The 10,060-nt window shown below is 36.1% G+C and overlaps 1 protein-coding gene across 2 annotated transcripts; it reads right to left on the bottom strand.

Annotated features, from left to right (window-relative positions):
* Positions 1–507: 507 nt before the first annotated feature.
* Positions 508–9,705, bottom strand: LOC131620351 (protein SAWADEE HOMEODOMAIN HOMOLOG 2-like). 2 transcript variants are annotated; one of them, XM_058891403.1, is made up of 10 exons: positions 9,508–9,705; positions 6,935–7,020; positions 6,806–6,851; positions 6,574–6,733; positions 2,622–2,697; positions 2,463–2,514; positions 1,802–1,945; positions 1,564–1,683; positions 1,184–1,210; positions 508–1,036 (listed from the first exon to the last, which is right to left on the bottom strand). In XM_058891403.1, the coding sequence occupies exons 1-10, from the start codon at positions 9,559–9,561 to the stop codon at positions 644–646; spliced, it is 1,158 nt and encodes a 385-aa protein (XP_058747386.1). In that variant the 5' UTR covers positions 9,562–9,705; the 3' UTR covers positions 508–643. The 2 variants fall into 2 exon arrangements, with proteins under 2 accessions (XP_058747386.1, XP_058747387.1); XM_058891404.1 differs by lacking the exon at positions 1,184–1,210 and having other exon boundaries at positions 9,508–9,700.
* Between the last annotated feature and the right edge of the window lie 355 nt (positions 9,706–10,060).

Genomic DNA, 10,060 nt, shown 5'->3' with positions numbered 1-10,060 from the left:
TTATATTTCCCTTTCTCACAGATCAATTATTTCTCATTATAAGAGAAAGAGAAAGAATTTTTTTAAATAAGAGAAAAGTTAATAAATTCTTATTTCCCTTTCATTTATATTTGTATAAAATATTCAAATAGATTGATTATTGTGATACTGCTGGAGTACAACTTTCTTTCATAAAAGACATTTAAATTATGCTTCTCTTTATTTTCTTTTATTAAAATCAGTGTTTATCTTCCTTAAAAGAGTATCACTTTAAAAAATAAAATATTTTTGGTAAACTACTCAAGAAAATAAAAAACAAATAAAAAAAATCATCTAAAGCTGAATTACATGTTCACAAAAAAATTATAATAAAATATTCAAAATTAATTGTCATGTTTAAAAAAAAAAAAATCTGAAAATGATGTTCAAATTCGTTTTGCATGCGTTTCTATTAAAATATACTATTAGTGTAAGTTTTGCATGCGTTTCTATTAAAATATACTATTAATGTAAGTTTTAACATAAAAAGATGAAAGTGCAATTCTAGCACATTACCCTTTTCATTTCCCATAATACGAATAAAACATGCGTAAAAACTCATGTACAACATTTTGTGCAAAAGATTACCATCCAACTAGTTAGGCTTTACAGAAACATATTCAAGTTACTTCTCTTCGGGCAGGTTCTGAGTCGAAACTTCCGGAACACTGCTAGTAGTAATGACGCTGGGGTTGAATGTGGCGGTGCCTAGAGTGATAGGATTTCCAGCTTGAATATCAGGTTTTGTTTCAATTTTCACTGGATCCACATTCATACTTTGTGGTGGAATGGAAACGTTTGTTTGCAAAACTGGTGTTACTATATGAATATTTGCAATCTGTTGCTGCTTTTGCACCATTTCAGAAGAATTAGTAACCCTCATGCTATGAACATTTGCTGGATGATCCAAGCTAATCTTCTGATGATCCACAGGTGGTGCATCATTCACGGCATGAAGTTGATGTAATCTGTAATCCGTTTCAGGCCTCCGACAAACCTTCCTAAGCGTCACGATTTCCTGGAAAAACCACATAATATGTGAATTAGTGAAACACTAGAAGTAGAGTTGATAAAATCTTGTAATGAATGAGATACTGCCTCTTTTGAATTGCATCATTATGAAGAAATAGACTAAACAAGCCCAGTCATAGATCATTTAGCTTACTGTTTTGCAGTCATCATTCTGCATTTCCTGCGTAAGGGATGATGATCATTTGTTTGAAAAATTCAATGGAAATTTGAAATCTAATATGGAATCATGATTTCCGAAAGAGAATCCAAATAGGAAATCCTTTATGAAAAGTAGGGATCAATGTCATGATAAGTAGAAACTAGGGACCAAAACTCAATGAATTAAAAATATAAGGACTGAAGCCTAAAATTAGGGAACAAAACCCATATGAGTGAAAAAATATAGGGACTGATATCAAAAAATTATAACTGCGGGGATCAAAACTGAAATGAATGGAAACTAGAGGGACTAAAATCTTATAATCAAACATAAAAGATATAAATCCCAGATGACAATTTTATTGAAATTTATACCTCAGACTGATCATGATCATAGCGAACCAAAAATCTACAACGACAACCTCTTACGTCGTGCCTCCGTCTTTGAGCATCAAGGACATGTGCATCAAAGTAAAGGGCTTGTTCTTTACCTTCCTTTAGTGTCAAAAATCAAAATTCAATAAATGGTAAGAAACAACAATTTTTGCTAAACACAAAATTTGTTAGATGAAAATTTCCATGACCAAATTAACTTATTATGACACATCCCAACCTGAAAACAAAGTATGAGATCTCCAGCGAGCACTGCGACACATTCTGAAGACTCACATGGCAGAGAGCGTGGCCTGACATTCTTTCGTACATTAATCCACTCATCTTCATCAGATCCAAAACCGGAAAAGCGCACTAGCACTTCCTGAAACATGGAGATATATATTACCATTTACATGGTCAACAAACCCATAAGCCTGGATAAAATAAGATTGGGCGCTGCACAACAGTCAACAAACTCTGTTTAGGTTTCCCATAAGAGTTGAAGGCAAAACATAAGACAACTACAACACCATGAATGAATGGTCAGAAACTGATAAGTGAGAACCAGATCTATTTGATTTATTTACAAGTACATTTGTCCATGACCATTCCATAATAATTCTTTTAAACAAATAAGGAAGCAAAACATCAACACAAACAGTACAATCATTTGATGGTACTGTAACAGAAAACAGTTCCATTAAACATTAAGAAAAAATTATGTCATTTATTTATGATCTTGGAACCCCTTCCCAATGTTAGATAGGATCTCAATTTTGACTGGCTTGATTGAAATAACAAGGAAATACTATCAAAAGAATAAAAACTGAACTATATAAAAAACCTCATTAATTCTATCTCGGAACTTAAGAATGGAGATAATCTCATGTCAAAATTACCGGATCACTGCTCTCCAAATGTCTGTATGATAGAAAGTTAGCCACATCATACCTAACAAAAAACAAGACCACAAGTCAATTACACTAATGAAAATTAATTAAGAAGTTGACAAATATACAAAAGAGTAACCTAAACATGATTAAAGAGGGAATATTGACCATGCTCCATCCCTTCCAGATTTAGCTTCAAATTCCATAACTGAATTTTCAGGAGCTAATTTTGCTGTTCCTTGAACTGAGTAGACAATAAAATGACAGCAATGTAGCAAGTGATTAAATGAAAAATTAGAGAATAAGAACATAAATACAGTATTAGTCTACAATGAAATGAGTGATGTTTTTTCTGATAATGATTTTTTTTCATCTACAGTTGAAAATATACAGCAGTACTGTACCAACCAACAAAATAAAGGATAAAGCCCAAAAGTGAGTCATTCAGGTTTTACTTCCTATATTAGAATTTTCATAAGAAATATCGTATCATGTACACTAAAAAATGACAGTAAAATACTGTGTTCACAAGTATGCAATTTGGGGGCGAGATCAGCCACAGCCTATGTTAGGATATTGGTTTGGGCCTTAGTCCAAACCAAATAAATAGGAGTTGGCTCAATTAGTTAGTTTTTATTCCCCAAATAATTAGGAGTAGCTCAGTTAGTTAGTTTTTATTCTCCAAATAAATAGGAATTGGCTTAGTTAGTATTCCCCATATAAATAGGAGTGTATGGGGCAGTAGCTAGTATCATTATTATTACTTTCTGTTTTCAGATTAGGGTTGGGCAGTGAGAGAATTCTTTCTCTGACTGAGGAGCAGTAGCTCTGGAAATTCATTCTGTTTTCACATTTATTTATAAAATAATTTTCTCTATCATATTCTATCTTACCTCTGTTCTATCAATTGGTCCGACCTACCGTTGTTGATGCCCAGAGCTCCTAAGATGGCTGACCGTGTTTCTGCAGTGGAAGGACGATTGGGGAGTGTTGAGGCTAGCATCGTTGCATTACGAGAGTCCATTGGTGTTGAGATTCAACGTGCAATGGCTAATCACGACGTTGCCTTACGAGAGTTCATTGGTGTTGAGATTCAACGTGCAGTGGCTAATCGCGATGTGTCGCAGCCAAACGGTGTGACAGTTACCTCACCGCTGGATGAGTTTCGTTTATCTGCGAAGAAGGTGGAGTTGCCGGCATTTACCGGTGAAGATCCGGTTGCATGGATCACTCGGGCAGAGACGTACTTTGAGGTACAACGAATTTCAGAGGATGTTCGTATTCAGTTGACGAAATTGAGCATGGAAGGCCCTACTATCCATTGGTTTAACCTATGGCATGATTCAACCGAGGAACTGTCATGGGAGAACCTCTGTGAGGCGCTGATGGCTCGATTTGGTGGTGGGCGTTTGGAGAATCCTTTTGAGGAGTTGAAGGAACTAAAACAATCAGGATCAGTAGAGGAATACATTGCTGAATTTGAATTGTATTCTTCACAGTGTGGTCGTTTGCCAGAGCAACAGTTTCTTGGTTATTTCATTGGTGGGTTGCGTCATGATATTCGCTCTCGGGTGCGTACCTTCAAGCCTCGTAACCGTTACTCAGCAATGCAATTGGCTCGTGATGTTGAAAGTGAATTTGCAGTGGCTTCTGGTCAAGGGTCTGGATCACGTTACAAACCGGGTCATGGCTCTTGGGCAAAATCTCAAAAACCTACTTGGACTTTTCGCGAAGGGGAAGGGAACGGATCTGCAATTCAAAACCAGACTAATAACTATTTGGGCCGAACGCCTACTGGTTCGGGATCTCAAGCTGGGTCAACACACCCTACCAATTCTACAGCATCTTCCCGCCCAAATTTAGGTGACGATTCGCGCCGTCACTCTCGTGGTGTTCGCCATTTACCAAGTGCAGAGTTTAACGAGCGTCGTGCGAAAGGACTCTGTTTTCGTTGCAACGAACGATGGGATCCTCTCCATCAATGTGCAACAAAACAGTTACGGTTGATTATCTTGGGGGATAATGAAATTGTCAACAATGAAGGAGAGATTGTGGTGTTGGAGGCTGAGTCGGAAGAAGAGCTCGCGCAAGAGGAATTAGAATGTAACACCATGGGACTGTTTGGTGTATCCACTAATCCAAACCAGGTCCGGACGATGAAGTTGGAGGGATGTTTACAAGGTGCATCTATTTTGGTTCTTATTGACAGTGGAGCCACACATAATTTCATATCCCCTAAGGTGGTTGAAGCCCTTGGATTGCCTATGGTGCCTTCTAATCCTTTGGGTGTTAAGTTAGGAGACGGTCATCGTGTCCTAACTAGGGGTAGATGCAATGGAATTCAGGTGAACGTGGGAGCGGTGCAAATTTGTTTTGATGCTTATGTGCTGGAGTTAGAAGGTGTGGACTTGATTTTGGGAGTTGTGTGGCTAGAAACTTTGGGGAAGGTGACCATGGATTGGAAAGAAATGTCTATGGCGTTCAACCATAAGGGCAGTATGGTGAAATTACTTGGTCAGGCTATAGATGATAAGATGGCTATTTTCCAAAGTATTATCACTCCTTCTCGAATGATAGCAGGCTGTGAATGGCCTACCTTGATGGAGGTGCTAAGGTCACAAGTGTCGTGTGTCTCTGATCAACAGACCGAGGAGTTGGAAGGATTGTTGGATCGTTTTGCTATTTTGTTTAAAGCAATTCAGGGGTTTTCTCCCTCGAGAAACACTAGTCATTCAATTGATCTTTTACAGGGCGCTGGTCCGGTAAGTGTGTGGCCTTACAGATATCCCCATTTACACAAGGATGAAATTGAAAAAGAAATTCAGAGCCTATTGCAGCAAGGGGTGGTTAGAATAGTTTTAATTGAAGATATAGTAAATAGCTTGGTCAAATTCCTTGGAATTGTAAAAGACACGACCCTTGATATATTGCATGCTTCTAAAGAGTTTTGTATTTTTCTTGCCGGAGTTACGATTGATTATGCCCAAGCTTCTAGGGGTTTTAAGGAGAAAAGCTGTAGGTTGTTATCTAGAGATAGTGAGAATAAAGATGTGCAGCAAGTTCGATTGTATGAAGTCACCTCATCAAGTTCTCAACAATGGGATCCGGAAGATACAAAAGCTACAGTCGTGCCGGTGTTGTGTTTCAAGAAAATGAACTCCAAGTACAGTTTGTGGTTTGCTGAACTGCAGAATTGGTCTTGTTTTAGACCCACCATTATCTTGCAAGGGAAGTGTTTGGCGTTATATGTTGAAGGACATTTTCTCATTTCAACCTTGAGGACAAGGTTGTATTTCGGGTTGCCGGTATTGTTAGGATATTGGTTTGGGCCTTAGTCCAAACCAAATAAATAGGAGTTGGCTCAATTAGTTAGTTTTTATTCCCCAAATAATTAGGAGTAGCTCAGTTAGTTAGTTTTTATTCTCCAAATAAATAGGAATTGGCTTAGTTAGTATTCCCCATATAAATAGGAGTGTATGGGGCAGTAGCTAGTATCATTATTATTACTTTCTGTTTTCAGATTAGGGTTGGGCAGTGAGAGAATTCTTTCTCTGACTGAGGAGCAGTAGCTCTGGAAATTCATTCTGTTTTCACATTTATTTATAAAATAATTTTCTCTATCATATTCTATCTTACCTCTGTTCTATCAGCCTATGAAATACTCTAGACAAGTAGCGACACACTTAGAATCTATATTCTGCTAACACACTAGCTTTAGTATGATGCAGTATCTGTAACCCCTTTTTCATTATTATTGTAATAAGCATAGAAGTTAATAATAATGGAAAACAAACGTAGAACATAGAGTTGTGGAGACAAATTTTGTTATGACAACAAAATTACTTTTGACCTTACTCATATTGCACCGCATGTCTAAACTATAAACAAAATTTAACTAAGCGCATATACACCTAGTCTAAACCTATAGGCTATGTATGTTAAGCTAAACAGATTGGCAAAACCAGTATAATAAACTCTATGTAATCCAAGAAGCAACACAGTGATATGGTATAAGAGCTGAGTAGAAAGCATGATTAAATTTTCAAAAGAAACTACCACACTAACAGATAAGTGTGAATATAAAACAAATTACTTTAAGCACCTAAAAGCAGCATTCTACCTGAAGCTGAAGGAGCGGGAATCGGAGAAGCTGTTGGTTGAGCCATAATCCTTCCTGGGGCCAAATCAACCCGAGGCATGGGTGTGATATTTAACTTTGCAGGAGTCTTACTAGTTTTAGCCCTTATCGCATATCGCTTATTTTGAAACCAATTCCATACCTATAATGAAATAGAAAACTAAGAATGGAGGGCAAAAGACTCTTCATCAGTAATAAAATATAGCAAACTTACCTGTTTATTCTGTACGGTAATTTTGCCTTTACGGTCGGGTGATTCGCTAAAACAGAAAACAGAAGCAAAGTTTAATTTCACTTTTCACGAGCATATTAAATTCTACATGTACTCTGTACTGTGACACACCTGAACTTGTCTGCAAGAGCCTGAAGAACATCTCGTGCTGGCATTGCATTGTTGTGTTCTGAAAGAATAGCTTCCATTTCTGTTACCTATACAGATAAAAAATAGTTTTTGGAAAAAGTCTGTCATTGGAATTGTTGAGATTATGTGATATTAGATAAAAAAGTGAAGACAAGTTAATAAATACTTGAATATGATAATGGTGGAATATAAGTGATAGTAACTTGATACAAAACACCAAGCACTAACCCCAACATATTATTAATAACAGTAACACTAATTGTCATTTTACAAGGGTCCAATGTGGGAGTTGAACCATATCCCTTAAGGTTACAAAGTCATGCTCTTACACACAAGACTTCTAATTCTAATGAAATTAGGAAACAAAGCATGATAATGATTAAGTAATATTAAACTAAACTTAAGAGATACTATAACAAAAGAAACTAAACTATAAGATAAATCAAGATATGCTAACTTAAGAGGTACTAAAATAGAGGAGCAAAACAACCCAAGGCCCAAAGCAACCCAAAAAGACACATTGAGGTGGTGAACGGAGGTAACAAAGGCTGGTATCACTTGTGGGCTTAGTTGATTAAAGATGATGAAGGTTTGACAGAGGAGACAGAGCAAGAAACGACCAGGAAAATCAAGACACCAAGCTACTAAAGTTTCAGATAAACTAAAAGTAGAGAGAGAAACTAAACGTGTAATGAATCTGAATATTATTCAATATGACCTATCTGAATACAAGAGAAGTATTTATAGAACCAAGCTACTAACTGAATCTACAACTGCCTAGCTACTTGAAAGCTTCCCAAACTTGCAGCTATCCTATACTCAACACTTGTACATTATCGCACACACTCTATCATTCCACTCTACAAAATCAGGTTCGTTTTAGCACCTGTAGTTTGTCTCTGACAGAACAGAGGCGTAATTGAGAATGTGGCTTTGTTAGAGTATCAGCAAGTTGGTCATATGAGTAACAACAAGGGTCTTTTTCATCACTTTTTCCCTGACAAAAGTAGAGACCAAGCTCCAAATGCTTTGTTCAAGAGTGAAACTGTACTATAAGAAATGTAATTCTTTCAACAGGGGTTATATTCATGAGTTCAACAGTAATTAAGGCTAGGCTACAGTACTCTACTTCAGCACTTCCATTTTTCAGATGAACCATATGGGTTTTCTTTTACACGGAAAAAAAAAAAAAAAAAACCATTTTCAGGCAATATATGTCTTATTCTCGTGTAAAGGAATCAAGGTTCAGGTTAGATTAGCAAATAGTGCTTCATTGTCATATTGCATAGCCTTTTTCCTGGTATGGTATAATAGGGTTTTCTCTGTTTAAGTTGGTTTTAAAGGAGTAAGGAGTAGAGGTGGGCTTAAAAGAAGATTGTAAGGCAGAAAAAGAGAAAAAGAACCTGAAATAAAAGCAAGGCAGTTGACGAAGAGATTAGGATGGAAACAAGGGAAATAGGAAGAACTTGGGGAAACCAGCAGTGCAGAAAAATTAGGAAATACTATTAGATGCTTAAGGTAGTGAAAACTGTTGGTACATCATTTTCAGTATCCAAATATTAAACAGATGAATTACAGAAGTTTGAAACAGATGTACACCTAGGTTGTAACTGGAAGCAGATAGCAGGTTTGAAAAACAGTACAGAGCATACTACAATGCGAAGCTTTTCCTCAAGTCCTTATTATTTCTCTTCTCCTATTATTTAAAACTCTATAACTTTAACACAACCCAATTGGATTTGGGGATAGGAAACTATTCTATAAAAAAATGAAAAAAAATGCAAAATCCCTTGAAACATAAGGCAACCACCAACCATTCCATTTCCATCTGTCTTTCTTGACTAAGTTAAGTATCTATCTACTATTGCATATTCAAGATTGGCGAAGTTTCCAGCATGCATAACTAAGGCTTCTCTTGTGTTTTCGAGAAAGAAAATAGAAAAGATATACAATAGCGGAAAGTTCACAAAATGATTCCCTGCAGTAAATATAACCACGCAGGTACATGAACTCAACCGTCCAAGCTAAAGACATATAATATCAATGGACAAAACAAGAATATACAATCAATGGAGATTATGAGAAAATGACACCACTTTCATAATACTCTATGAAGCACGGACATCACGAACACGACCCCGACATTGACACGGTGACATCGAAAATAATTTGAAAAAATGAATAAATTAAATGTAATTACAAGTGTCGGTGCAGGTGTCCGACACGGACATGGACACGCCTTTTTCAAATTTCAAAGGCTTTTTTTCAAAGGTGTAAGTGCTGATACTTGACCTCCACAGTATCAATCATTTTCCAAAACGTAAAGAAACACAAATCAGGTTCTACTTGACATAAAAAGAAGCTATAATTGATTTTATCAGATGATGAATTATATGTTAATCTTAAGTAAAGTGAGTCTTAATTTGGATCCTAAGAGGTGTAACTTGATGTATATATTTTCAGCATCAAGTAGCATTACAGAAAACATTGAGTATAGAAAAACGAAATGATAACGCAAGAAAGAAAGAAAGAGGAAAAGATGAATAGATGAATACCTCCGGCTGGGTGAAGCGGAAGGCGGGGCCTCCGTTACTGGGAGGGCGACCCATCGAGAAAAACCAGAGATGTGGTGGTTGTTGTTGGGATTGGAAGATAATAAAAGGGAAAGCTTATGCAAGAAATTGTTTGGATTGAAAGAGTGTTTTTTTCAAGTTGAAATCAATCAAACCCTGGGTGTGCTGTTGTCATGCTCGATATGTACCAACACAACACAGTAATTATAAATAAAAATTGAAAATTACTTTTCATATCTTAGATCAAATATTTTTATCCGTTAAATACTAAATTAAAAAAGAATTGATGGAATGTAATTTTGTGTTTAGGGTTAATTAAAAAATTTGATGGAATTTAGCATAATTTCATCACACATATTTCATCTCATTCAATCACTTTATCATATTTTGTATCTTTCGATTTGGACACAATCACAAAATTGATTTATTTCATCATGAAATACTTAAATAATAGAGTAACATTTTTATTTTTATTTGCTTCGTTTGTTTTACCATATCTAAATATAGCCAAAAATTTCGGAGAGGATTTTAAATT

This window comes from Vicia villosa, linkage group LG7 (genome assembly GCF_029867415.1).
Source record: "Vicia villosa cultivar HV-30 ecotype Madison, WI linkage group LG7, Vvil1.0, whole genome shotgun sequence".
In the NCBI taxonomy this organism is placed as follows: Eukaryota; Viridiplantae; Streptophyta; class Magnoliopsida; order Fabales; family Fabaceae; genus Vicia; species Vicia villosa.
This window is presented reverse-complemented; position numbering and strand designations above follow the sequence as displayed.